The following is a 24,915-nucleotide window of genomic DNA, read 5'->3' on the forward strand; positions in this document are numbered from 1 at the left end:
CGTACGTATTTTTGCTGCCCCATCTCATATCCAATGTATAACTATATACCGATTGCTTATCCGCCTATTTGATTTTAAAGTTATTTTGTTACCGTCCGAATCAGTCTATCCACAGCTTGATCTGTGCTTTGTAGCCAGTTTGATCATTAAGTTAGAGTTTTTAGAAAAATGATAATTAGAGTTTCCGGACATGTACCGATTTGGACGTATCTGTATGCTTTAGGATGTCTATGTATTTTGCTTTGCACCAAGTCATTTCGTCCTGTTTTGGAATTATTGCTGTAAAAAATTATGTAACTAATAAAGCAGTCGGCGTAGAGCGCTCCTCTATAAATTGAGGGTTTGTCTTTCATTTCTATTATGTTTTTGGTTCATCTCCAAAATGCCTGCACTCAATATACTTCACTTAGCACAGGAAGCTTCGACCTTTACGTTTTCAAACGTAACACAACACAGTAAAGTAGTCGACCATTCTTCAGACTCAAACCTAGAAGGTTTGAACAAGAAAGAGACTATTGGCCTCTTATTAATCTTGATTATGTTTATCTACTTTTTTGCATTCGTCGGTCGGATTATCATAAGACTGCACCAATGGGGTGGGCCTCCTTGTGTCATGAATTGGGATACTCGAAGCCGCCAAGACCGAAATTCGATGATTTACATGATTCCGAGTTCGACTTCTGCTTAAGATATAAGACTGCTATTGCTTGTTGCATGCTGTTTCTGCGCAATCCGGTATGGTTGTCTTCAGAACGCAAAACGACCAGTAGTGCAGTCTAATTGTCATTTGCAAAGCTTAGTTCAGGTTCTGTTTGTTCAACGCAATTGCTAGAGTACAAATGTATTAATTCAATCTTACAATTAAAATTACGGCACTATTGTAGTTAAATCAAAAAAGCACACATTACTGCATTCGAGATTCTGTTCTTAAACTAATATGGATGTGGTTCGTAATTATGCAGATGAATTTATATCGGCTACAACATACAATATCAATTGCAATACTTTTATTTTCCAAACCCAAATGCTTATAGTATACATACATCATCCAATTAGAACAGTCATTTCCTATTAGTTTTCTTCGTGTTAATTCTCTTCGTGTCAGTCCGCTTTGCAATAGTTGGCTTCACAGTAGTTCTGTTCATGGTATTACGCTTTGTCACGACCGGCTTCGCAGTCGTTGCGTTCACAGCAGTTTCCTTTATACCACTTTCCTTCGCGACAGCTTCTTTTTTAATACCGAGCTTCGCGTTTTCAACCTTGTCTCTGAATCTAGCCTCTCTTGTCTGTCGACGTTTGACTACCTCGATGTTCTCGACCGCAAACTCCACGACCAATCTCCTTTTTCGCAAATCTTCTTTATCCTTAATCACATCAGCCTTTGTCATCTTCTTCTTTGGCTTTCCATCTTCTGCGTCATCAACGGCTAAAGACTTCGTGTGTGCTTCCTCGAGAGCAACCAAGTCTGTAGGTCCAATTTCCCGCGCATTGAGCCAGCGAAGACCCATCAATGCCAACCTGTGATTTGAAAATTCTATAAAACCATATCCTCGACTACGACCGGTACCCGATTTCTTGTCCTCAACAATGAGCTTGACTTGCTTGACCACGCCGTGCTTCTTCTTTCGGCCCTTGTTTCCACGAGCAATCTCGTAATCGTTCGAGCGCTCAATCTCGTCTTTGCTCAAAGGCTGGCGCTTACCTTCTTTGATTTCCTCGGCAAACCCAACGATCGCACGTCGCGCAAGAAGTTTAAGCTGCACTGTTGTCATGCTGCGCGGAATATTGCGCACAGCCAGACGCATCAAACTGAGATGTAGCGACGGGTTGCTTCTGAGCTGTTGCCGTCGAGTGGTGAGTGATTGTTGTCGGATATCCATGTCAGTCTTGGACATCGCCTTGGCAAGTTCGGATTCGGGAGCAATACGACCCTCGTTAAGAAGAAACAAATTGCGCTTGTCTTTTGACACAGCCACGTCCTTACCAGCAGCACGTTGGCGCTTTAGAGCACCGTCTTGAGCCAATTTACCCGCACGACTACGGTCGACAGCAGATGTTACCGAGAGCACACGATCGTCAAGCACATAGCGCTGGTCAACGTTGCCTAAAATGAGGATCGATGCATTGGAAACTTGCTTTGGAGCTGACGAAACGCACGTTTCGTAAGCACCTTGCTCTCGAAAACACACAAACCCGGTACCACGCGGCTGTCCTGTTTCTTTGTCAATGACAGGAAGTGCATATCTGACTGGCCCAAAGTTATCTTCAAAATGCTCGGCCAGCGATTCCGCGTCGGTCTGATATGACAGATTGCGAACAAAAACCGTACTATTTGTATAGGTATCCTCGACTGTGTCAGGCCTAGGTGTCTTCTTCACCTTTGGCTCGTCTTCATCTTCATCGCTATCGTCATCTTCGTCACTGCTGTCTTCGAGTTGATCGCTGTCATCATCGACCATCTCTTCATCTTGATCTTCTTCTTGATCTGACTTTTCTTCAGACTTTATTGAAATATTGTCTTCGGACTTTATCGAGATATCGTCGTCTTCGGCCTTAATGCTAACATCGTCATCTTCGTCTTCCTCATCTTCACTGTCATCTTCATCCGAATATTCCGTTCCATCTTTGATATCCGTACCAGTCTCAACATGCTTCTGCCACGTATCTTTTTCCACCGCATAATCGACCGCAACATCGCGTCCTGCGATCTTCAGCCCGACGCTTTCCTTGATTGCTTTATCTGCAGAAGTTCGCTTCTTCAGCGTCACAAACGCAAAGCCTGTCATTCTACCATTAGTAGTCCGAGGGATAACAGCATCAATAACTTTGCCGTATCGACTAAACAGCTTAACCAAAACCTGCGGATCACGAACCGACCATGGTAGGTTTCGAATGATAAGTCGTGGCCGTCTCTTGACTTTTTCACCATCTACTGTAAGCACCGCATTTTCCTTAGCAGAAGCACTTCGCTCTGACTTCACAACAGACTTGGTTTCACCTGTCTGTCGCTCACGTTTCTTTGCCAACACGACCTGTAAAGTTCTGCCTTCAAACTTTTGTTTCCGGCTCTCTTCAAGTGCTTTCTTCGCATCTTCAGCAAGTGAAAACGTCACGAATCCAAATCCTTTTGACTCTTTTGTCTCTCTATCAGTGACAACAACACTGTGCTTGACCGGGCAGAAATTGGAGAAATAATCCGACAACGTTTCTGACGTGGCTGTAAATGGGAGCGACCGTACAAACAACGTCGCATTTTCTATGGCACCTGGTGCAGTGCTCGATGCTTCACCGCTCTCACCATCGGTTTCGACTTTGATTTTAGTAGCCATCTTGTTTGTTTTCTAAAATAGCCAAAACAAATATTTGGGACTACGAAATTTTTCTTGCAAAAATTGGGAGTTTGAAGTTTCAATTTCACGTGACATTTTTCTTTTGCTACATAGTACAAAAACAAAACGCCTTGTAAACGCCATAAAAGTTGGATTATGATTTGCTTGAATTCCTCAGCTTGTTAAGTTCAGCCATGATTCCCGTAAAACTTTCTGGCACCTCTTCCTCTGGTGGAACAGCTACCGGGATATCTTGTTCTTCGGGGACAGGAGATGACTCTCGCGAAGTCGTGGCTTCTCGGACGTTTGCGTAAGGTTGCACGACAGCCATACTTTTCTGAGCTGTGGCCTTTTTCTGTGCCAATGCAGAAGCAAACTTTGATGCACCAGGTCGACGAACCACAAACGGTTCAGTAATCGCAGTCCTAAATCTTCTGACCTGCTTTAGTTAGCGTGACTGTCACAACGCATTCTCCAACCGTACTTTCAAATCACCCCAACCGCCAATATCTGTCATTGTCCGACCGCCGTCTTTCACTGCGTTGTTTAGACTTCCAAACGTGCTCATAAGGTTTGCGGCATCAGTTTTGTTGACACCTCTGACCGAGGTCAAAACGTCGACTATTCGTTCCGAGAAATCTTCTTTTTGAGAGGCTTGAATTGCTGTTGGTGGTGTGGACCTTAGAACGCCAAATAATGATAGATAGTGACCTGCCTCTTGAGCGCTAGATTTGTTAAGACTGTTCTTGACGTCAGTGAACGCATTTACCTCCAAGCAAGAATTACAGTTAGATCGTTGACAACACTCGTTTTTGTCAAGTCTTTAATAGACTCAGCATGGTTATCCTTAAGAGTGAGCTGATAATATCAAAGCACTCATCGCAAAACTTACAATGTCGACCACTACTAACAAGACTCTCAAATGAAAGTTCTTGCCAGCTTTTGTAATTCTGTTATAAATGTACTCCGGATGTAAGCCTACCACTTGTCAGTAAAATTCAAAAAAAAAATGAATGCTTGACCGTACGGTGATATTTCAAACTAAACAAGTCAGATGAGAACTTCAATTATCAATACGACATCACCTTAAAAAAAATATGGCAATGGTTGGATCTATAAGATAATCAGGTCCTATATCTCCGTATTCCCATGGTACATTCCTGATATGCTGAAGGATAGGGTTTCCCTTCTATTTGACATCAGCAAGAGATCACTCTGTTGATACAGGCTCCTACCTGGCGAGGACTGACAATGATCGAACCCACGCCTGAACTCGTTCCTATTTTCTTCGGTACAGGCTGCTGTATCAGAGGTTTTTGTACTGCTACCGCATTTCTGCTCTGTCCAGCTTGCGCTTGCAATGGCCGACTTGGAGCTATAGAAGCCGATGAGGGTGGGCGTGTAGTAGACAAAACTGGTCTTCCTTGCGGCGGTTGTTGAATCGCTTGGTCAACAATTCTGTCCAATGCCTGAATATCTGCATCGTCAAATGAATATTCGTCAGCCATTTTCCGACCCTGTTCTGGCCCGTTTCAATTCATTACTGACATCATAGTCAAATCTCTTTCACGATAAAAATACGTGCGGCTCGAGATGTTTTACAGTTACCATGGCAACGACATTTGTTTATGTTTAGGGCTAGCCTAAAACTCGCCGCATTGAACTGATGCCGCACAGAAGCTTCCGTGCACCTCCGTTTTTACAACCTCCTGTCTCAAGGTCATTTTAACTATGACCAAGACAATATGATTTGTTTCAAAAGATACGTAATATGTTTTCTAGACAGAGGATTGTGAGGAAATGAGTGTTCACAATAAGACGTACATGTCGAAAGACGAACTGCGTGAGTGTAGACTGTTTCAACGTGTGATTGCGCTAATGATATTTAAAGGACGGTACCTGTCTCAATTGGAAAGTCAAACACTTTCACACTTTCAAAGTACGAAACCGAAACAGTCAGACAGTACGCTGTTTCGAAAAAAGTCATTGAAGCTATTGCGGCCAAAACAAACCTCGACTGAGCTATCAAGTCCAGTGCGGAGATTTGGCAACGCCAGAAATGCAAATACAGATTATCGATTAAATGACCAGCATGAAAAGAACAACGTCACTTACGAGTCACTGGCAGAAAAAATGGGATTGCAGTTTATTAATTCATCAAGTCGGACTCATTCAAGAGCAAGAAGCGCTCCGGGCAGTCAAGGACGCAGTTCATCAAATACCGCTACCGTTACTTCACAAATAGAAGACGATTATTTTGATGATCTCCAACCAACTCAGTCTCCGGTCCCGATGCCCCTCATACATTTCCCAAGAGATCACCCATTTTATCAAGGAGAGCCTTTGAATGCCATTCACTCTGATCTTGATCCACGATTAAGTTTGAATAGAGATTTCTGTGCGCATTGTCATCAGTCTTTGGCAGGCACAAAAACTCTACTAAAGGCAATTGGAAACAGCTATCATCCACAGTGTTTTCAATGCGCACGATGTGGAATATCACTTGAACACGCAGAGTTCTATCCTCATGAAAACCGTATATACTGCCATCACGACTATCACGAATTGTTTTCGCCAAGATGTGATTATTGTCACATGCCAATAGAAGAAGAAGTGATATCTGCGGCAGGCAGAACATATCATGCCGGGCATTTCTTTTGTGTTGGATGCAGTAAGGTCAGTTGCTCTAGAAGTTTTAAATACGCGGCATAATCTAATACTTATCAGGCATTTTCAGCTACAGAAACATTTCACATCCGCGGAGAGCATGCCTGGTGTCATGACTGCTTTATGAGTCGATTTGCGACACAGTGCTGGCGGTGTCAAAAGCAGATATCAGAAGGAGAAGTGATTATAAAAGCTATTGGACGAGATTGGTGCTCAACGTGTTTTAGCTGTGAGGTAAGATCTTAGTGCACATTTGTGTGTTGATTAGCTTATTCATTGCAAGTATAGGAATGCGCCACACCGTTTGGTGATGATGGATTCGTCATACGACATGATGGAACACTTGTTTGCATAGAGTGTGAGAAGGCATAGAAGACGCATTTTATCTTTTACAGGACGTTTTGGTGTTTTGGAACTGCATTTGCATGCATTTAATTTTTCTTTTGTTGTCTTTTTTTTTTTTACTATCTTGACTTGATTTCATTTTGCAGATTTGGATTACGAAAGTTAGAATTATGAGAGTTCAATGTTACGAACATGATCTTAGTGAACTTTAAGGAATTGGACAGATTACAGAAACGCAGGTTACCCTTTGTGGGTACAAGTGCTACCCCTATTTTAGAATTATTATGATGAAGACTGAGGAGTTGTTATCGAGGAGTCCAATATAATGCTATTTCCTAAAGAACTGTTATAACTATACAAAGACATCCTAAATGTGGACCAAGTGGTGATCAGAGCTTATAAATGAATGATAACTCATGACTGTAAAGTGCTATAAAGTATGTTCATCTTTCTCGTTTGGAGGTTTCGATTTATGCAGCCTGACCATGGCAGCTTTAATTTCTACCAGCCATGCAGTCAAATCTTCTTCTGTCTCTGCGCACAAACGAAGCCGTTTTTCGGACATGATGAGCTGCATGCAATACTGTTTTGATTTTGAGACCGGATCGATCTCCATCACGTCGATCAAATGGTCGAGTGGTATGATTTTTAGTGGCTTGTATTCGTCGTCTGTTTTGTAAAAGCAAATACTGCCCTCTCGTAGCACGACCCATTTTCGTCGCCATTGATTGTATCTTTTCACAAGCCGCAATAGGTACCCACTCTTAAGCACAGAGTCTCTTTTTAGCTGAGCTAGTTCCTTTATGAAATTTGCGTCGTGTGACCGGGTGAGCGTTGCTCCGGCTGATGACGATAGGTGCACATCTGACGCATTTCGGACCGAGTTACCAATTGGAACACCGTATTCCGACGCACCGGATGATAGTCCAGCGTCTTCGTTCCCAGAAAAATCGTAGTAACTGACGGTGTATGTACTATGCTCTGGCGAGCGCATAACGCCGTCTAGTTGAAATGTTGTCGGGGAGGTTGAAAAGTCCAGATCTGACCCATGGTGCGATGATCTATGACGATGGCTGGTCGGCATTGTGACGTGTGGTAAAGCTGAAGACATTGCGTATATGTCTCTGTGTTTTTGAGCGCCAATAGCGCGACCATGTTGGATCGGAATCCCGGCTGATGTTGAGTTTTCTGTATCGTCGCTCTCTTCTGCAATATCGAGACCTAACGCGCTCGGCGGAGTCGCAGCTGTCAAAGTCAATTTCGATGGCGACATCTGAGTCGCAGCATCGCTAGGCGGCGCGTTTTCTGCCGGGATTTGAAAATTAGGTGCCCGGAAGATCGTAGCCGGTCCTTTGATGAACTCTGACTGCTGATCGGCGAGTCTGATGGCTGTCTTGATATCTGCAACCCACAAGTTTGCTTCCTCCGCGGTGGCGCCTTGTAAATGAAAGTTTCTGCTTGATGTGAAGACCGCGAAATGTGTCTGCTTTTTAGATTCTGGTTTACCATCCGCAAGAATGGCTGCGGTGCTGATTTCACTTATTGGAATGATTTCAGACGCTTTGTATTCTGTGTCGTCTTTGTAGTAGGTCAAATGAGTTGGTCGAAGAACAAACCAGCGTCGCGCCCAAGTCTAGAGCTTTTAGTATAAACAAACAGAGTCAGGTCAAGAAACCCACCCTGCGACGCCCTCGCTTCATCAGCCACCCATTTTTGATGATGACATCGTTTGTCAGACTACTCCGATCATCTGTATCAAAAGATCGCCGAAGATCCACCGAGGGAGTATTCAGGTTTGCAAGTTGTGAATGCTTGCGAAGTTGTGCTGGCAACGCGGTCCGAGGAGAAATAGAGAAATTTGAAATGTCGTCGACAAGAGCTGAAGCAAGATGAGGTGTGGATAATGTGACAGATGAGTCTCCCGACGCAGTAACCGGGTTCTGTGTGTGGGATGTGGAGGAGTGAGTGTGTATTTGTGAGGAAAATGAGCCAGAGCGTGTAGGGAGAACGACTTTTGACATGATTTTCTTAGTCGGTGATCTCGAGACTCGATCGAGCGAAGCCGATTAAACGGCGGGAAAAAATTTAATACTTTGCTTTTTAATTCTTGTTGAGTGCGGGTGTGAGCGAGAGGAAGGTGAGGAAGATGAAGAGGACTTGGGAGGTTTAAAGATTGAAGATCTTGGAATCTGGGATTATGTAATACACAAGATTTGTTTACGTTTGGTTGCTATGGCAATGTATAAATGACACTTATTTAAAATCATTTATTTTATTAGTATTTCCTTAATAAATCAGTTAAAATGTATAAATTAGTTAAAAGCAACTAGAACATAGTAAAACAAATACATCGTCACTTACCCGCTCTCAAACTAAACCTTGAAAAGGTCAACTTTACTCATCTTTGGCCAATGTTTCTTTTGCAGCGCCCATTTCAATTGGATTAGAAACTGTTGATTGAAGAACATACAGTGGTCAGTAACTAAGTAGCATTTATTTGACTGGCATAGCGACGATTTACACCGCATTCGACCGTGAGCCATGGCAATCGATCCAAACGACCTTCTACGGGTGCTCCAGGCAGCTGCACTTCAAGATCTGACAAGAGAAGCAGAGAGGAAAGCTGCTGAGACTCAATTGAAAGAGTGGGAGCCATTTGCTGGGTTTTATTCGCTACTTCAGGTAGATCATAGAGATGAAAATGAGTGTCCATGATACTGACATTTAAACAAGGATGCTTTTCTAGATGATTCATTAGAGACGGACGTACGTTGGATCAGTATTATATACTTTAAGAATGGAATAGACAAGCATTGGCGTCGGTCAGCTCCAAAGTAGGAAAAAGTTTATTGTCCGATAGAGAGATAATCTGACAAGTATTGTACAGTCCAATATCAAAAGAAGAGAAACTAGAAATAAGAGCAAAAATCAGTCGAACGTTTGGAATCTTAAATCCTCAATTGGCCACTCAAAATGCACTTGCAATCGCCAGAATCTCCAAATTTGACTTTCCAGTAGACTGGTAGGCCGTTCCATTTTATATGCTTTAGTATCAGGCTGATAGATCATAGGCCAACTATCTTCCCTGACTTACTCGGTCTGGCAAATGAAGCTAGAGAGCAGGAAGACCTAGTGCGGTTGAAGCAGATCCTGGTGGTCTTAAATCAAGTTGTCAAGATGCTAAGTATCTCCAGGTTTGGCAAAGCACGCATGGCATTACAACATGACACGCCGGCGGTTGTGCAGATGGTCGGACAGTGGTATTTTTACTTCACTCAACAATGGATGAATGCAGATGCTAGTGCTATACAGAACGACCATACTCAGCAACTGGCATTGTGTGCAGATATAGGGTACTTATCGCTTAAGATTTGCCGGCGATTAGTAGTTGAAGGGTATGAGTTTGCAAACCGCCATCAAGAAGCTAGTGAGTTTTTCCAAGCAACAACATTGCATTTAAACGCGTTTATCGAGAAGTACGTGGTCTCACCGTCAGAAACACTCGAACAACACATCAAGACACTTGGCAAGTTCTACTACGACCTGACCGAACGACAGCCGACTGCATTCATCATGTTCGCCGGTTGCCACGATCTGATCAGGTCGTATCTCACGATTCTACAAAATCAAGCTGCAGCTTTCCATCAAACGAACTTCGACCAATTCGAGTTCTGGGAGAAAGTGCTGGTTCGTGGATTACTACTGCTGCGGAAATGCATAAAAATGATATATGGAGAAGGTACCGTGACAATCAAGTATCGAACCCCAGAAGACAGACAAGAGACTAAGACGGCGATACAGAAACTTAAAGATGAGCTGTGTACGGATATGTTTGTAGTTGGTGTGCATGACATCTTATTATGGTCATACTTACGGCTGCGGCCGACTGATTTGGAAAAATGGGCAACCGATCCGGAAGAGTTTGTGCATGACGAGATTCTGAATAGTTGGGAGTACCAACTTCGACCATGTGCCGAGAAGGTGTACGTTGATTTACTGGTCAATTGGAAAGATTTGCTGCGGCCGCGAATTATAGAGGCATTCAACAATGTTAGCATGCTCACTGACATGTCTGACGATGCTTTGCTCACGAAAGATACTATTTACTGCGGGTTCAGTATTGGTTGCAATGCACTGTTTGAGGACATTAGTTTTGACGAAGTTCTCACCAACATTTTTGCTGTACAAGTGTTGACAGTTGGTGCAGATGCGCCTCCAATGTATCGCATCATTATCCGACGGATAGCACTGATTATATCAAACTGGATCACAGTTTCATGCGCGGCAGATAAAAGACCTTTGGTGTACGAGATTTTAGCACGGGAACTTGATCCTAGCTTGCCGTTGAACGACACTGTCGTACAGCTGACTGCCACGTCGGCTTTAAAATGTGCAGTTGACGAATGGGACTTCAAGCTGGACTTGTTTGTGCCGTACTTGGAGCTGTTTTTGGTCAGACTGATTGACATGATTCCCAAGGTGGAGATGATTGAGACTAAACTGGCATTGTTGCAGGTAATTTCGGTGATAATGGAAGTCAGCGAGTCGCGAATTTTGCCGTTTGCAGAGAAAATCATGCAGTTGCTACCTCGGCTGTGGGAGCAGGCAGGCGGAGAACATATTTTGAAAGGCGCGATCTTGCAGAGCTTGACGAACTTGATCAGAGCGACCGAGAAGGAGTCGTACAAGTTTCATTCGCTGTATGTGCCTCTGATTGGCGAGATTGTGGACCCGAAATCGGACATGCATGTATATTTGCTTGAAGACGCGCTTGAGTTATGGCAGGCGACGATCGGGAACGCGCAGACGGCTACACCGGAGCTATTGAACCTAGTTCCGATCTTGATTGAAGCTCTGGATCAAAGCACCGAGACGTTGCGGGTTGAGCTGACCATTCTAGAAGCCTATGTAATTTTAGCGCCCCAGTTCATGGCAGAAAAGTATTCAAAGCTGTTGTTTAGCATTATTGCGTCGTTTATTGGCAACCTCAAGATAGAGGCTTGCCATATCGTGACACACATTATTGAGGTGTTTATCCAGACGTTACCGATAGACGCGTACATGATTAGTTTGGTGGACACCGGGCTGTTGAGCCGGATGACTGATGCCGTGTTTGACAGCTACGAATCGTCCATCAACGTGACGAGGTACCTGACGATATTTGCGCGATTGACGCTATGTGACGTCAAGGCTGTTGTCTGGTTCTGTGAAGTTTACGGCGCAAGTCGCGTGCCACCACAAGCCACTTGTCTATCAGCGTTGCTGGACACCTGGGTCGAGAAGATTGAGAACATGGGGCATCCCCGGATGCGCAAGTTGACGGCGATGGCATTAGACATGATCCTGAACAATGTACAGAATGAGATTGTATTTGCGCACCGGCCTAAATTGACGAAAGCTCGAGACGACATCATGGCTGAACTTGAAGGCGACGAGGTTGATCTAAACATTGACACGTCGTTGCAGAATCTCATGTCTGGGTACGGATACAGTGTATAGACTTATGTAGATAGTTGTTATATATAGAAATAGACAGGTTGCATTACAGATTTAAATGTATCAATCCAACGGGACAGCCAACGACACTCAATATAGCGATAGTCTGTTCTTATAGGAGATTGAGCTCACTCTTCCTACGCAGAGTTATGAAACCCTGGATGTTATTTACACAGAACTAACAGGTATAAACAAGCGCATGAAGCACAATTTACTCTGCTCAAAAGGTTAACAACTTTCAAAGAAGAAAAAAAAAAAGAGAAAGAACAGAAATTCGAGATGAAGAAATTTATACTACATGTGCGCATATTAAAGTTTTATGATTATGGCATAAACTATATATAGTTACGCACATATTTTCGCCGAGAAAAAGATTCGAGGCCGACGTTCGAGCTCGAAGGTGCCTTCAGTATAAAAAGGAAGTTGAATTTGCGTTGGTTTGATGTGAGAAGTATTTGCTAGTATTTGTATTTAACTGCTGATAGTTTGAAGTCAATCCAGATCTAATTTACAGTCAAGATGAGTTATAGACTATTAACTCAGGCCTTTAGCAAAACTGCTTCACGAACTATGATGTCTGCGGTCAGGGCAACGGCCGGGCCTCAACAGTTTGCGTCTCCAGGATTGCAGAGCATGCGAGCGTATGCGTCAAAGTCAAAGAACGCAAGCAAATCGAGCAACAAGGCAAAAAGGGTTGTGGATTCGGATATTTTGGCGAAGCAGCTGGATGACGTGCTTGCGAACAAGGGAGCGGTCAAAGCGGATGAGCCTGTAGCGCCGAAAGAGAGCGCGGAGGAGGCAAAGGCGGAACAAGGAGAGGGTGAATCGAAAACTGAATGGGCTAGTACTGCGAAGAGAGCAGATTATCAGGCCGCACGCGACGCCCGAATCACAAAACGATTAGTGTATTCTTTCGTGGCTGTTTTTTTTGTCAGCGGAGTGACGGGTGTTTATATGTGTCGTAACTGGGACGAAGACGAGTGGCTCTCACATCGGGACATTGACAACGGATACACTCCCCAGCTGATGTACAAGCGCTTGGTCGTCAGACTCACGGGTGTATCTGAATACTACACAAAGCCGTCCATTGAACCGATACTGCCTGATGCGCCCAATGAGCCTGCGAATGCCCCCAAGCGACCGCTTCTGATTGTCGGAGTCGAAGACGTGCTGATTCATTCTACATGGACCCGTAAAGACGGATGGAAGACATACAAACGTCCGGGCATGGATTACTTCACCATGTACCTTGCGCAATACTACGACATTGTGCCTTTCTCGTCCGAAAGTGCGACGTTTGCAGAACGCACAGTCATGAAACTCGATCCTTACCACGCATGGATGGGATATGCATTTTTTAGAGAATCGACGTATTACTCTGAGGGCCACATTGTGAAGGATATTTCGAACATCAACCGAGACTTGAGCAGGGTTATTATGGTTGATTGCGATCCTGACGCGTACTCTCGAAACCCGCAAAATGCGATTCCTATTCCGCGCTGGGATGGCAACCCTGACGACAAGGAACTGATCAAGTTGATCCCGCTATTGGAGTACATTGCGCATAGTGAGATCAAGGACGTGCGAAAAATCATAAAGTCGTTCGAAGGCGCCGAGAACTTTGCGGACGAGTATCTTCGTCGAGAAGGCGAGCTGCGCAAGCGCGTGATGGATGACTGGGAAAACAGACGACACAAGAACCCGTTGAGAAAGTTGCTGGCGAGCTTGTTTGGGATCCCGGTGGCGTCGTCCGACAAGCCGATGATCCCGCAGGACGTGTATCGTCAGATTGGAACCCAGAACTACCAGCGCATGCGTGAAGTGCTGGATGCTACGGGTGACAAGCTGTTGGCGGAAGAAAAAGCTCGGGAGAAGGAACTTCTAGAGCAGCAGAAGTTTACACTTGGACAGGCGGTTCAAGGAATGGTTGATCCGGCAGCAGCAGCTGCTGCTATGCAAGCAGCTGCCGCACAGCAACAGGCGAGTCAGACAAGCTCATGAGTTTAAAGCTATGTATATATGTCAATTGTATATTATGTGCAAACCACAAATCAAAAAGAAAAAAACAAAGACGTAGAATTACAATCTAAGCAGTAGCATCCCATTGAGCCGAAGCACCGATGACACTCGAGACCATGCCAGCAATACCGACGAGCCCGTCGTCGATTGGTACGAGAGATAGACCAGAGACAGGGATGGAACTGTCGAGCAAGTCAAGCACGAGCTGGGTCGTGTTGGATGCTTGCTGGGCCTTGACGTTTTTAATTGCAACGACGTCCTTTTCTGACTGGTTTGACAGAGAGGTTTGAAGCTTGGAAAGACCGACGTGCTTGTAAGCCGAGCTGGAGATACTGAAGACGATTCCTGCGAGCCAAAAACGGAAGTATAATTTCTGAGCAAGTTGAGGATTCTTTAAAGTGATGAGTTTAGTTGAATGACCCTGTATAGTTAGACAACACAATCTACGAATAGTAAACAACACACCAGAATAAGAGTATCAATAGTCAAATAAACTGCGTACGACAATTGGCGACCAATTGCCGTATAACGAATAACCGGGTCAGTCGTTTTATTATCATACGCAGTTGCAGCAGCTTTGAAGTGTTGAACCGGTTTACCAACTCTGATGATCTTTCTTGCAGTAGAAAGCAGAGACATCACTGAACGCCAAACATCAGCTGAATTCTTTGAACTGCCGGCTGTTCTGTTTAAATATGCGACATAGAACCGGGCAAAGTATTGAACAAATCTCATAAGCTTATCACGACCCACTGTAGAGTCGAGATATCTAAGTAAATGAGCAGTTGTTGGATGATAAACAAGGGCATTTGCGACCATTTTAATGAGTGAAATGAAGTGTGACTTAATGAGAGAAAGATAAGTCGTGATGTTTATTTGAATGAGAAGATTTCGAATTGGTGGGGGAATTTATTGAGAGCGGCTTTGAAGGGGAGAGAGTTCGGTAAAGCGGAACATGTGAAAGAATATTGCTTATGTTATTTATATAGTGATTGATTAGTAATAACAATATCAAGAGTTCGATCATGAAATTCTAAAGGAAATTCAGTATGAATTAATTGTTCTTCAAATGCAACTCCAACTAGTCAATTAGTATGTGAGTGGATTGTAGTATAGAGAGATGTACCTAATAAGGGTCTATTATGACCAGTTCTCACACTCCAAGCATCGTGAAGCGTAATGAAATTATCATAAAATCCTTTTCCTCGGCCAATTCTTTGTTTAGAAGGATTAAATACTAATCCCGGGACAATAATCAAGTCAAGTCCTTGTCCTTCCAATGCTATGTTCACAGTATTAGCACTCAATTCATACTGCCAGACCCAATAATACCGTCTTGTCCGGTCTCAGGTTCATGAATATTAAAGTCATGAGATTCATTTCCATCTGAAGTCATTACATCTATATCATCATGATAAACTTCAATCATTCGAATCATAGTCGAAGGGGTATAATCAGATTCAACATCAGCTTGAGATGATTTAAACAGATCTTGTAATTGTTCAGACAACTCAGAATATTTCCCTATTCTAGGCAGAAAAACTTGTTTTCCTACTCAGAATCAGAATGAACAGCCAATAATAAATATGAACAGTCCTAACCATCTTCAAATGCATTTCTAATGATTTTATCAGTCCTAATTTCAACATTTCGTCCATTTTTTCGGGGTATTTTCTTTTCTATATTCATATGCATATACAGTCCAATCCTACTCGAGTCTTTGTACGCCTTTAGTTCTCTTATTCTCTCTGCTACTCCATTTGCTAATCTTTCATTAGACCTTATTTCTTGCCTATATAATCATATATTACATTGCAACAAAATGGATTCATAACCCATTTCCTTCAATCGGTCTGCCACTGCTCTTCTTAGACTTGCCTTTGTCATATTCGCTCCATATCCTTGCACTGCATCCTCATCCATGCCTTTGTCAATAAAAATTACAATCACGTGACTCGTGATACGTAGAACACGGTCGACCTCAAGCATCTCGAAATCATCGCGAACTCCATTTTGTCTCCAAAATCCTCAAAAACATTTAATCAGGTTACAGCTTACATATCATAAAATGGCAGTTCCAAATCTCGCTTTGGCGCAGGACATCTTCGTCTTGCGATCTCCCGCAATGTCATCAGAGACCAAAGCTAAATCATTGAAGAGCCTCATGACTGCGATTGAGGATGGTAATAAAGCTCCACTGTATTATTATTTACACTCGTCGTTGGACTTACAGGCCGTGCCATGGGACGAAGACAGTTTCAAGGCCATGTCAAACAAAAACGCGGAAGAAGTGGCTGCGATTGAGGCTACAATCAAGGAAGCCGAAGAAGCTGATGGCGAGATGGAGATTGCTGAAAGATGGGTTAAATGTGGTGAATACTGGGCTGATGTTGGTGATAAGGTACGTCGATTTCGACGAGTGAGGTTTGATGCTGACTATAAACAGGATAAAGCTATCTTTGCTCTACGGAAAGCGTATGATTTAACTCCAGGCTTAGGATCTAAGATTGATATATTATTGACAATCATTCGAGTCGGATTCTTCTTCGATGAAAAGGCATTTGTCGGCCGCGAGATTGAAAACGCAAAAGTGTTGATTGAACGAGGTGGTGACTGGGATAGACGAAACAGAATGAAGACGTACGACGGTCTATACTGTCTTTCGATCCGCAAGTTTGAGGAGTCGGCCGGTTTATTACTTGACAGTTTATCGACATTCACGTCAAATGAACTCTGCACTTATGAAGAGGTCGTTCAGTACGCCATGCTTGCGGCCGCGGTCTCGCTCGGTAGAGTACCGCTCAAGACTAAAGTCATCGACTCACCGGAAGTCCTATCATTGTTATCAACCGCCCCGTCGATTGAATCTCTTTCAACCATGACAAATTCGCTCTACATCTGCGACTATGCCAGCTTCTTCAAGGCGCTCGTCGAAGTCGACGAAACACATCTCAAAGTCAACCGGTACATGGCCCCGCACGCGAAATACTACGTCAAAGAAATGCGTCGCAAGGGATACTCGCAGCTGTTGGAATCGTACCGGGCGTTGAGTTTGAAGAGCATGGCCGAGGCTTTCGGTGTCAGCGTCGAATTCCTTGACAAGTAAGTTTTTTTCCCGTTTCTCGCACGTTCGAGGCTAAACAAAACAGCGACCTGTCGAAATTCATTCCGCAAAAGAAAATCAATTGCGTGATTGATCGCGTGAACGGAATCATCGAAACAAACCGGCCAGACAACAAGAACGCGCAGTACCAGTTACTAGTCAAGCAAGGCGACTTGTTACTGACGCGCCTGCAGAAATATGGCACCGCTGTCCGTATGAGCGGATCTGAACGCATTGCATGAAAGATTGGAGATTAAGATGTTTGTATGCTATAGGTAGTAATTCGTGCATTTGCCATATACCGGGTGAATTGTAGACATTGCAAAGTTGACTGGCCTGTTCACTCGCCCACTTCGACACAAGATACCCATTTCTAAATCTCTCAACAAAACAATGGGATTCCGTTATTTTTTTTATCGCTGTTTCTGTTTTAACCGTCAAAACAAAAAAACAAATCAAGTCTGTTCTGATTCTGTTCTGTTCGGTGGTCGCTACTCACATACTTCTAGCCTAGGTACGTCGACCCTGAGTTCCCGCGTCCACTGCCATTCAAGTCCGCATCATTCAAGCAAACCAACACGCATGAGATAAAGTGTATAGAAATCGATGACCTGAAATTACTTCTCGTGAAATCAGAGCAGTCGCACAACGCCGCATACTACTACGAGCGTGAGCTGACAGGCTGGCAGCGTCGGCTGCAGGCGCTCGCAGAGGAAGGATGGCCACTGGACGGCGACCGAGTCGACAGGATAATCCAAGAACTTGCGAAGTCGCAGGGCGATAAAGCCGACTGGTTCAACTCAAAATACAAGCCTGCGACTGCGACCGGCGGCGATTTGGACATGACTGCGACAGTCGAGGACTTGAAAGCCGTAATGGCCGAGTTTGTAGGTGAGGGCGACGAGTTTTTGCACGACAACGCTGAGCCTGCAAAGGTTGGCACCGTGCACGAGAGATGTTTCAACGAGACCAGTTTTATGGACATGCAAGAGCATCCGGACAAGAGTTTCTGCCACTACTGCAGCGACCTGCGTAACAAAATCTTGCGTGTCGCAGAGTGGACGCTGGTAGCGGAAAAACTGATATGCGATAAAGAGACAAGCTGCGTAGACAGACGACAGCTCACCAAGCTCGCTGTGGTGGAAGGCGCGAACTTTGTAAGGCACAAGATGGCGGCTGAAAAACAAAGGTACGAACAGGAAGCAGTCAGCTTTGGGTATAGAGGACGACTGTACAGAGACCAATGTGTAGAAAAGTTGCTTTACGACAGGGAAAAAAAGAAGAACAGGAATCGCAACTGGTTTAGAACATATACTGCGCGGTCAAAGAGTTGCCATGCTCAAAATCCCATTCATGTCACCGTTAACCAGGTCCCTGTTGCGGCTCTATGATACCACCATAACAATAACTTTTGAGTAATATACATTTTGCAACTAAAATAAACCAATAAACTCCAAAATGCTCTTAACATTCACTCGTCCTCGTCTTCATCCTCTTCATCAGAATCAGGGCGGGCGCGCGAGATTGCAAGACCAGTCTTAGCCGACCGAGTCGGATTAAGCTGCTGGAACTCGACTGTGTTTTCATCAACTTCAAAGTCAGGATCTTCAAACACAGTGCTGAATCGACTGTCCACACGATCGCCTTTAGCCTTGACGTCTACCTCGACTTCCGCATCCGAGTCCTCTTCAGCATCATCATCAGCCTCCTCTGCCGCAGCCGCCCGCGCTTTCATTCGCGCTTCCCGAACAGCCTTCTTCGCCTTCTTCTCGGCCGATTTCGCAAGTTTCTCGGCCAAGCTCTTGTTGACCTTGACGTTCAGTTTTGACGACGTCCGGATACGCGACTCGCGCTCCTTGTCGATCCGTTTCTTGATCTCGCGCTCTCTGTGCTCCTGATACGTGAACGGGTTGCTGATTAGCCGGGCTTGTTCGTACAGGCGCATGTCGATGAAGTAGCCGTGCATGTAACTCCTGACCACGTTCGTGCCAAGCAAATGGCCCAATCCAAGTGCGGCCAACTCTTTCCGTGTCACAAACTTGTAGTTGTCGTACACAGTCGTGACCGGCGCCTCCTCGAGCTCTTCAGTCACGTTCTCAATGAAAGAACACCACGTCGGCGCCGGACCGAGTGACGGAATGTAGTACGTGTGCATCTGAATACCCTCGTTTGCGAGGAAAAACATGCCGGTTCCGGGAATGTGCGCGACGTCGTTGATATCGACCGACGGCTCGAACGAGGTGTACGGTTTCCCGCCTTCGGCATCCCAGATCTTGACGATACGTTTGTCGGCCGACAATACTCTTCCGACATGGTCTGACCCTTCGCGGTCGCCTTCAATCCAGAGAAGTTTATTAATAGGCAGTCCGTAACCCTGGTCCTTGTTTAACAACGGATTCGGGCTTCGTAAATCGTACAGCGAGATTTGGCCGCCACTGGTGCCGACCGCAAGTGACAGCCCGTCAGACCTGAATTTAAGCGACGTGATACCGCCTCCAATTGCGTTCGACTCATCCTCATTCTCAATCTCCATCTGGACCAGCTTGATTCTGCTTCTGGGATCCCAAAACTGCACCGTGTTGTTTTCTAATCCAAACGCGACCAAGCCATGCGCCGGATTGATGTCAAGCGTGTTACATCCAGTCACGTCCGGCCCTAAATCCAACGGACTTAAAAACCGGCCCTGGTCAAGGTTTAATCTATAGACTTCGTTTCCTGTCGCGGCAACGTACAAGTCGCAGTTCGAGTACCGATACGCCAGCTGTCTTCCGAACCGCGGGATTCTCGTGCGTGTGTGTATCCCGCCCTGGGCATGCAGCTCAATCGACCGGTCGTTCTGCAGATGCACCGATTTTGTCCAGTCGTCCGACAAAATCTCAAAATCAACGTTCTCGGCATCGGTGTGGCGCGCAAACTTGAGCGATAACTCGGCAAAGTCGTAAACGTGGATCTGCGGTTTGTATGTGCCTGTCGCCATTGCGTACTCACCATCAGAAGACACTTTAATCTTATTTGAAGCTTCAGAAAACTCGAAATCCTGCAATAACTCAATTCTAGAAGAGTATTCTACTAATGTTAAGACATTGTCCGCTTTGAACCAGAGACAGAACTTACCAGCGTCATTCTTAAGATCTTTCCGTCTCTTCCGAGCTACCCAGTCAGGCAAAGATCTCGAGGTATTTGTACCAGAGATCTGATAAACCGTGTGATTTGTCGTTGAAGTTGATTTTAATACCATTTTACGTCGTTTATTTCGAAGAATCGAAATTTCGCGTTGGGAAAAAATAAAAAAATGAAAACCCCCCTGAAAGTACAAAGCCCTTAGTATATGTACATACACCTCACTGCTTACATGGTTATGTCCCAACTGGTCCTAACCGGGGAAAGTGTTGCCAGTACTGTGTACCTTACGCTGTAAACATGGCCGCCTTTGAGAACACGTTCAAATCAGAGGAGGAGGTTGAAAATAAACTGGAATATGATTCTGAGGAATTATGCGCTGAATTCGGTTCAATGATTAATTTAGGTCCGTTGATCTTGGGAAAGAGAAAACTGGGTGCTGCGAGAAGAGTAAGATCTGGCGAGAATGTTCAGATGGCGCTTGTTAATTAGAATGATTATAGAAACAAGTTGTGTTTCTTGAGGAGCTGATTGAGCGACAGGAATTAGATGGGAAACGGGAGTCCGTGAGAGTGAGGAACTAGAAGTTTTGGTTTGCTTCGAGTAGTTGAGAAATTGAGGAATATTTGCTTGGGATTGCTCGGGATTGTTAGGCTAGTATGGAGAACAGTGCGATAAGTAAATGCAGTTAATTCAACATTTTATATAGCAAAACAGAGTCCTTTGACCGACATATCCAAAGCATTCATATCTGGTTAAAGATCCAAAAAAAAAAAACATGAATTACATATGACGCATTTCCATATTGTCAACCGGCTGGTAGATAACTGGATTTCCTCTTTGGCGGTGACTAGAAGTTGATCCAAAGCAGATTGAAAAGAACCAAAACACAACTGCCAAGAGAGATGCGACCACAGCGCCCCATGTGATACCGTATGTTGTCCTGTTGATAAAAGCTACTTCGTCGGCAGCTGTGGCAGCGAATTCTCTATATGCACGGTACTCGCCATAGTAAAGCGACGTAGCGAGAGAAGATGCAACAATGATGCACGCTGAGGTGAAAAAAGCAAGGATCATTGTGCAAATTGAGCCACCGCGAGAGTGGAAAGAGAAGAAGCCGGCAATGAATTGCATGACGGCAAAAATAGCAGAAGCACAGTACATGATTGTCATGACATATGAAATTGGACGAGCAGCTGAAAGGGGCTTCGTAATCGTGTCGGACAAGTTCAAGTTATCGAGTCCCGTCACATGTGACAGTACCACCCGGGGATCAAACCAAAAAAGACCGGATACACGTTCACAGGTTAAGGCACCATCTCTAGCAATACAGTAGTTCCATAGGCCGACTTGGAGAGTTTCTGATCGATCTGCTGGAAAGTTTACATCGTTAGCCAACATCAAGGTTGGTACGTTGATTTCGAGAAAGTAAAGCTTTCTAAGAAATGAGTTTTCGTGGATGCTTCCTATGATGACAAGGATTGTCAAAACGAAGGTTGCGATGGTGAACTAAGATCATTTATTAGTATATACATGGCGAAGTAAACAAAGGAGGAACACGTACGACATATGGGAATGAAATGATGAAGCAATTTCTACCAGCAGCCATTATTCCTATTGTTACTATGCTACTAAGATAGAAACTTGTTCTTGATAAAAATATAAAGTGAAGCGAAAGCAAAGATGGAGTGGATGAAGCAAGTTTAAGTAGTCGAGTACGAACACACACTGCTCTGTCCCATCAGCCAGTGGCTGGTGCAGGGGCTGTGATGCCGTTAAATCGTGCTAAATACGTAAATAATTATGCAGTTAAATTCAGGTACGTAAGGCGCAGTTCGCCAATTAAAGTTTAAATAATTTATTTTTAGTACACAGTGCGTGATTATATAATCAAAGGGTATTGTATCACTATGATTACATAGTAAAGGGTTAGGTCTAACACATCAGTTCGAGGCTTTCTCTCTCTTCTCACAGCCAACTCCATCTAATGAACTTTGACAAGTTCAGGAAATCAGGGACTTTGACTCCTTCTCGGGGTGAATCTGAGCCTAACAAGAGTAGTTTTGGAATCAGGCAGTTTGCTAGTCAATCAACAAACACAGTCGAAGACAGGATCAAGGCTGAAACTGTGGGATTAGTTAACCTCGATAAGTTGAGACAGTTACGTGAAGAAGTTGAGAAGAGTAAAGACGAACTTGATGATTTAATTGATCTAACAAAGAGAAAGAAGAATTTACGTAATGTACGCAAATCGAAGCTGTCATTTGACGATGAAGACGAACAATCTGATCAAATCGTCACGAAGAGACAAAAAGTTGATTCGACTGTCGATACTTCATTTCTAAAGTCAAAAGAAGCTCAAGTACTTGAAAGGAAACACCAGAATCAACTTGAGCAAGAATTGGCGAAACAACGCGAACAAACACGACAAGAATCCGTCGCAATTGACTTTTCTTACTTTGACGGATCATACACTCCTGGTTCAGTCACGGTTAAAAAAGGGGAGCAGGTTTGGATTATGCTTGACCGGACTCGCAAGGGTAAGAAGGAATTCCACAGAGGCACTGTTGATGATATCTTGCTGGTCAAAGACAACATCATTATTTCTCACCATTACGAGTTTTATTATTTCATTGAGCATAAAATCACTACTCGAGCTGGCTTATTATTCGATTTTGATACTCCTAATCAAGATATCAAACGAATGAAAGTTGTTCATAGGAATTGGTACGAGAAAAACAAACACATCTTCCCTGCAAGTGTCTGGAAAGAATTCGACCCTGAGATCGACTACAGCACCTATGTGTTAAGAGACAGTGAGGGCTTTGTATATTATAATCAATAGTTTTGTATGTTATTTTGCTGTACATTAGAAATACAATGGCTATATCAATAGTCTGTATATTATTTTGGTTTGTACATTAGGGAATATACAATTACTCAATTAGCTTAACCGACCCGTCATTGAACTTTGCAGTCACACTTCCGTTCTCATTGCCAAAGTACGCAGCGTCCGCCATCTGAATAAACAGCCCGACCTCAACCACGCCTACCAACATCTTGATCTTAGTCGCCAACTCGACCGGGTCTGCAATTGCTCCGAAATGAGCATCAATGATGGTGTTGCAGTTGTCGGTAATGACCGGACCAGCCTTGGCTTTACCGCCCAACCGTAACGTCACATTCAGTGCGCCCATAGCCTTCAAATCAGCACTCACTTTAGCGTGCGCGAGCGGAACGACTTCAATTGGCACGCCTTGAATCCATTGAGCACCGAGTTTTTCCGAGTTCTTTCTGTAATCCGCGACCAGGACAAACTTCTTTGCGCAGATAGCAACTAGCTTTTCTTGAAACAAACACGCACCGCCGCCCTTGATGCAGTTCAGGTCAGAGTCGACCTCGTCCGCGCCGTCAAATGCAACATCAAGCACAGGGTATCCGTCAATCGCACCCAGGTTCAGTCCGCCATTGATGATCAGTTCTTTGCTCTGGAATCCTGTCGGAATAAAAACACATCCGTCCGGAATCTCTCCTTTTGCTTTCTTCTCTACAATTCGGTCAACACAGTACACCACAGTCGACCCTGACCCGATCCCAACCACTTTGGCGTCCGCAGGGAAATGTGTATCGATTGCGGTGTACGCCGCCAGCTTCTTTGCGTCCTCAACTGTGAGTGTGGCCATTGTGCTTGCTAGCCGTCGAAATTGAAACAACACTCGAGATGCCACCGTGAACCTGACTCTTCTTCGACAAGTCTCGCTTTCTCTCTGTACTGGCCGGCTTGGAGCGGGACAACGTGGTCCGCAAACATAATGAGTATATGTGCTCAATACTGCAGCTTATGAGGCTTAAACACAACATAATGTTACTATTATGCAGGAGTATTTTAAACTGCATGTAAAGGTTTTGTAATTAATATACCCCTGAACTTAATAGTGTAAGCAGGCAGAAAGCAGACATTATGCGTATAGTCATGGACATTTTTGAGATTGTCATCTGACGAAGCGAGCTACGCAAAAGTTGATAACCCCAACAAAGAACTATCAAGTCACTACTGAATCTCAGACACAACAGACTACGGATCTTCAAAAAGACACTGGGAGGCGCCGTCCCAGAACAGATTTCGGTTCAGCCTTGTACTGTTGTATCAGGTACCGAAAACGATAGACTGATTAGCTAGCTAGTCTCAAGGCCAAGTCAAAAGCCTGATGGTCTGAGACTACGCCAGACAATCGTAGCTTCCCTGAATACCCGCTTGCTGGACTTGAGCCTGCGATGATCCTCTCTGCCCTCCGTAGATTTATGTTACAAAGCCGATCCAGATTAACCAACGTGAACGACTGGACCCTAGCTGTGCATACCCGTATGTAAAGCGTATGCAACAATAAGCAAATAAGTGATGAATCAAAGTAAGCGAATCACTTTAGAGGCTAAATGTTGGGAAAGAAAAAATGCCAGCAGGAGAGTGAAACTTGTGCGTCGCATTGGCTAATATGATCGACTAAATGTCGGGGTTGGCTATGAAACACAGTAGCGTCACTAAAATTGAGGATGCCGTTTAAAGACTGGCGCTCTTTGAGGTTGAATAGACACATATACACGTTGATGGCTGCACGTGACTCGAATGCTAAATTCGGTAGTATGAACACTTTCTGACATTGTTGTAGTCGAGGCCTTCCCGTTGTACGCGCCGTTGTAGGACATTAGGTATCAGGTACCGCGTATTTCAGTCATCCACTCCGTCAGAGTTTCAGGACTGCAGCAAAGCTACAAATATATGTGCATCATGTCCTCGGATGTATACAGTCGTTGCTTCAGCCAGTTTTATTCAAATGA

At 44.3% G+C, this 24,915-nt stretch overlaps 14 protein-coding genes across 14 annotated transcripts; 6 read left to right on the plus strand and 8 right to left on the minus strand.

Annotated features, from left to right (window-relative positions):
- Window positions 1-1,061: 1,061 nt before the first annotated feature.
- V1512DRAFT_211016 (uncharacterized protein) lies at window positions 1,062-3,329 on the minus strand (the record flags this gene model as incomplete). The annotated part of the gene is made up of 2 exons (XM_066913519.1): window positions 1,062-2,428; window positions 2,594-3,329. The coding sequence occupies 2 exons, from the start codon at window positions 3,327-3,329 to the stop codon at window positions 1,062-1,064; spliced, it is 2,103 nt and encodes a 700-aa protein (XP_066770033.1).
- A 154-nt stretch (window positions 3,330-3,483) lies between these two features.
- Window positions 3,484-4,837, minus strand: V1512DRAFT_249144 (restriction endonuclease type II-like protein; the record flags this gene model as incomplete). Its single annotated transcript, XM_066914599.1, has 7 exons — window positions 3,484-3,768; window positions 3,814-4,054; window positions 4,099-4,175; window positions 4,222-4,307; window positions 4,357-4,370; window positions 4,415-4,518; window positions 4,565-4,837. 7 exons carry the CDS (start codon window positions 4,835-4,837, stop codon window positions 3,484-3,486), a joined length of 1,080 nt encoding a protein of 359 aa, XP_066770034.1.
- Window positions 4,838-5,042: 205 nt separating this feature from the next.
- On the plus strand, window positions 5,043-6,690 carry V1512DRAFT_266036 (uncharacterized protein). Its single transcript, XM_066917020.1, has 4 exons — window positions 5,043-5,172; window positions 5,221-6,005; window positions 6,057-6,230; window positions 6,285-6,690. Exons 1-4 carry the CDS (start codon window positions 5,130-5,132, stop codon window positions 6,366-6,368), a joined length of 1,086 nt encoding a protein of 361 aa, XP_066770035.1. The 5' UTR covers window positions 5,043-5,129; the 3' UTR covers window positions 6,369-6,690.
- On the minus strand, window positions 6,543-8,498 carry V1512DRAFT_277482 (uncharacterized protein). Its single transcript, XM_066917912.1, has 2 exons — window positions 8,021-8,498; window positions 6,543-7,974 (listed from the first exon to the last, which is right to left on the minus strand). The coding sequence occupies exons 1-2, from the start codon at window positions 8,360-8,362 to the stop codon at window positions 6,772-6,774; spliced, it is 1,545 nt and encodes a 514-aa protein (XP_066770036.1). The 5' UTR covers window positions 8,363-8,498; the 3' UTR covers window positions 6,543-6,771.
- Window positions 8,499-8,643: 145 nt separating this feature from the next.
- Window positions 8,644-11,890, plus strand: V1512DRAFT_266039 (armadillo-type protein). Its single transcript, XM_066917021.1, has 4 exons — window positions 8,644-9,023; window positions 9,075-9,175; window positions 9,229-9,363; window positions 9,413-11,890. Exons 1-4 carry the CDS (start codon window positions 8,883-8,885, stop codon window positions 11,838-11,840), a joined length of 2,805 nt encoding a protein of 934 aa, XP_066770037.1. The 5' UTR covers window positions 8,644-8,882; the 3' UTR covers window positions 11,841-11,890.
- A 333-nt stretch (window positions 11,891-12,223) lies between these two features.
- Window positions 12,224-13,898, plus strand: V1512DRAFT_277484 (TIM50 essential component of the translocase-like protein of the inner mitochondrial membrane). The gene is made up of 2 exons (XM_066917913.1): window positions 12,224-12,281; window positions 12,330-13,898. Exon 2 carries the CDS (start codon window positions 12,357-12,359, stop codon window positions 13,836-13,838), a length of 1,482 nt encoding a protein of 493 aa, XP_066770038.1. The 5' UTR covers window positions 12,224-12,281; window positions 12,330-12,356; the 3' UTR covers window positions 13,839-13,898.
- Window positions 13,848-14,813, minus strand: V1512DRAFT_266044 (peroxisomal biogenesis factor 11). The gene is made up of 2 exons (XM_066917022.1): window positions 14,322-14,813; window positions 13,848-14,277 (listed from the first exon to the last, which is right to left on the minus strand). The coding sequence occupies exons 1-2, from the start codon at window positions 14,673-14,675 to the stop codon at window positions 13,924-13,926; spliced, it is 708 nt and encodes a 235-aa protein (XP_066770039.1). The 5' UTR covers window positions 14,676-14,813; the 3' UTR covers window positions 13,848-13,923.
- Window positions 14,814-14,833: 20 nt separating this feature from the next.
- Window positions 14,834-15,743, minus strand: V1512DRAFT_211119 (5-formyltetrahydrofolate cyclo-ligase; the record flags this gene model as incomplete). Its single annotated transcript, XM_066913523.1, has 5 exons — window positions 14,834-14,937; window positions 14,983-15,138; window positions 15,189-15,407; window positions 15,458-15,619; window positions 15,668-15,743. The coding sequence occupies 5 exons, from the start codon at window positions 15,741-15,743 to the stop codon at window positions 14,834-14,836; spliced, it is 717 nt and encodes a 238-aa protein (XP_066770040.1).
- Window positions 15,744-15,924: 181 nt separating this feature from the next.
- Window positions 15,925-17,201, plus strand: V1512DRAFT_211095 (26S proteasome subunit RPN7-domain-containing protein; the record flags this gene model as incomplete). The annotated part of the gene is made up of 3 exons (XM_066913521.1): window positions 15,925-16,257; window positions 16,303-16,958; window positions 17,006-17,201. 3 exons carry the CDS (start codon window positions 15,925-15,927, stop codon window positions 17,199-17,201), a joined length of 1,185 nt encoding a protein of 394 aa, XP_066770041.1.
- Window positions 17,070-18,382, plus strand: V1512DRAFT_50746 (uncharacterized protein). The gene is made up of 2 exons (XM_066918417.1): window positions 17,070-17,418; window positions 17,469-18,382. Exons 1-2 carry the CDS (start codon window positions 17,353-17,355, stop codon window positions 18,348-18,350), a joined length of 948 nt encoding a protein of 315 aa, XP_066770042.1. The 5' UTR covers window positions 17,070-17,352; the 3' UTR covers window positions 18,351-18,382.
- A 1-nt stretch (window position 18,383) lies between these two features.
- Window positions 18,384-20,343, minus strand: V1512DRAFT_50686 (WD40-repeat-containing domain protein). The gene is made up of 2 exons (XM_066918416.1): window positions 20,074-20,343; window positions 18,384-20,025 (listed from the first exon to the last, which is right to left on the minus strand). The coding sequence occupies exons 1-2, from the start codon at window positions 20,195-20,197 to the stop codon at window positions 18,431-18,433; spliced, it is 1,719 nt and encodes a 572-aa protein (XP_066770043.1). The 5' UTR covers window positions 20,198-20,343; the 3' UTR covers window positions 18,384-18,430.
- Window positions 20,344-20,862: 519 nt separating this feature from the next.
- On the minus strand, window positions 20,863-21,688 carry V1512DRAFT_211141 (actin cortical patch SUR7/pH-response regulator pali; the record flags this gene model as incomplete). The annotated part of the gene is made up of 2 exons (XM_066913525.1): window positions 20,863-21,588; window positions 21,644-21,688. 2 exons carry the CDS (start codon window positions 21,686-21,688, stop codon window positions 20,863-20,865), a joined length of 771 nt encoding a protein of 256 aa, XP_066770044.1.
- A 351-nt stretch (window positions 21,689-22,039) lies between these two features.
- V1512DRAFT_266059 (XAP5, circadian clock regulator-domain-containing protein) lies at window positions 22,040-23,032 on the plus strand. Its single transcript, XM_066917023.1, has one exon. The coding sequence runs from the start codon at window positions 22,067-22,069 to the stop codon at window positions 22,922-22,924; it is 858 nt and encodes a 285-aa protein (XP_066770045.1). The 5' UTR covers window positions 22,040-22,066; the 3' UTR covers window positions 22,925-23,032.
- On the minus strand, window positions 22,970-23,890 carry V1512DRAFT_50903 (ribose 5-phosphate isomerase A-domain-containing protein). The gene has a single exon (XM_066918418.1). The coding sequence runs from the start codon at window positions 23,760-23,762 to the stop codon at window positions 23,016-23,018; it is 747 nt and encodes a 248-aa protein (XP_066770046.1). The 5' UTR covers window positions 23,763-23,890; the 3' UTR covers window positions 22,970-23,015.
- Window positions 23,891-24,915: the final 1,025 nt, after the last annotated feature.

The sequence above is a fragment of the Lipomyces arxii genome (assembly GCF_038497795.1).
Source record: "Lipomyces arxii strain Phaff 12-163 unplaced genomic scaffold V1512scaffold_17, whole genome shotgun sequence".
NCBI classification, from domain to species: domain Eukaryota; kingdom Fungi; phylum Ascomycota; class Lipomycetes; order Lipomycetales; family Lipomycetaceae; genus Lipomyces; species Lipomyces arxii.

What these genes read in the sequence shown, in the direction of transcription:
- V1512DRAFT_50686 (XM_066918416.1), bottom strand. Translation starts at nt 20,197, where the DNA reads ATGGTATTAAAATCAACTTCAACGACAAATCACACGGTTTATCAGATC. An exon ending in AGATCTTAAGAATGACGCTG is followed by an intron (nt 20,026 to 20,073) that starts GTAAGTTCTGTC and finishes TAACATTAGTAG; the next exon opens with AATACTCTTCTAGAATTGAG.
- V1512DRAFT_50903 (XM_066918418.1), bottom strand. Translation starts at nt 23,762, where the DNA reads ATGGCCACACTCACAGTTGAGGACGCAAAGAAGCTGGCGGCGTACACC.
- V1512DRAFT_277484 (XM_066917913.1), top strand. Translation starts at nt 12,357, where the DNA reads ATGAGTTATAGACTATTAACTCAGGCCTTTAGCAAAACTGCTTCACGA.
- V1512DRAFT_266059 (XM_066917023.1), top strand. Translation starts at nt 22,067, where the DNA reads ATGAACTTTGACAAGTTCAGGAAATCAGGGACTTTGACTCCTTCTCGG.
- V1512DRAFT_50746 (XM_066918417.1), top strand. Translation starts at nt 17,353, where the DNA reads ATGGGATTCCGTTATTTTTTTTATCGCTGTTTCTGTTTTAACCGTCAA. An exon ending in AAAACAAAAAAACAAATCAA is followed by an intron (nt 17,419 to 17,468) that starts GTCTGTTCTGAT and finishes ACATACTTCTAG; the next exon opens with CCTAGGTACGTCGACCCTGA.
- V1512DRAFT_266039 (XM_066917021.1), top strand. Translation starts at nt 8,883, where the DNA reads ATGGCAATCGATCCAAACGACCTTCTACGGGTGCTCCAGGCAGCTGCA. An exon ending in GGTTTTATTCGCTACTTCAG is followed by an intron (nt 9,024 to 9,074) that starts GTAGATCATAGA and finishes CATTTAAACAAG; the next exon opens with GATGCTTTTCTAGATGATTC. An exon ending in TTTGACTTTCCAGTAGACTG is followed by an intron (nt 9,364 to 9,412) that starts GTAGGCCGTTCC and finishes GATAGATCATAG; the next exon opens with GCCAACTATCTTCCCTGACT.
- V1512DRAFT_277482 (XM_066917912.1), bottom strand. Translation starts at nt 8,362, where the DNA reads ATGTCAAAAGTCGTTCTCCCTACACGCTCTGGCTCATTTTCCTCACAA. An exon ending in TGAAGCGAGGGCGTCGCAGG is followed by an intron (nt 7,975 to 8,020) that starts GTGGGTTTCTTG and finishes TAAAAGCTCTAG; the next exon opens with ACTTGGGCGCGACGCTGGTT.
- V1512DRAFT_266036 (XM_066917020.1), top strand. Translation starts at nt 5,130, where the DNA reads ATGAGTGTTCACAATAAGACGTACATGTCGAAAGACGAACTGC. An exon ending in CATGTCGAAAGACGAACTGC is followed by an intron (nt 5,173 to 5,220) that starts GTGAGTGTAGAC and finishes TGATATTTAAAG; the next exon opens with GACGGTACCTGTCTCAATTG. An exon ending in TTTGTGTTGGATGCAGTAAG is followed by an intron (nt 6,006 to 6,056) that starts GTCAGTTGCTCT and finishes AATACTTATCAG; the next exon opens with GCATTTTCAGCTACAGAAAC.
- V1512DRAFT_266044 (XM_066917022.1), bottom strand. Translation starts at nt 14,675, where the DNA reads ATGGTCGCAAATGCCCTTGTTTATCATCCAACAACTGCTCATTTACTT. An exon ending in CTATTGATACTCTTATTCTG is followed by an intron (nt 14,278 to 14,321) that starts GTGTGTTGTTTA and finishes CTAACTATACAG; the next exon opens with GGTCATTCAACTAAACTCAT.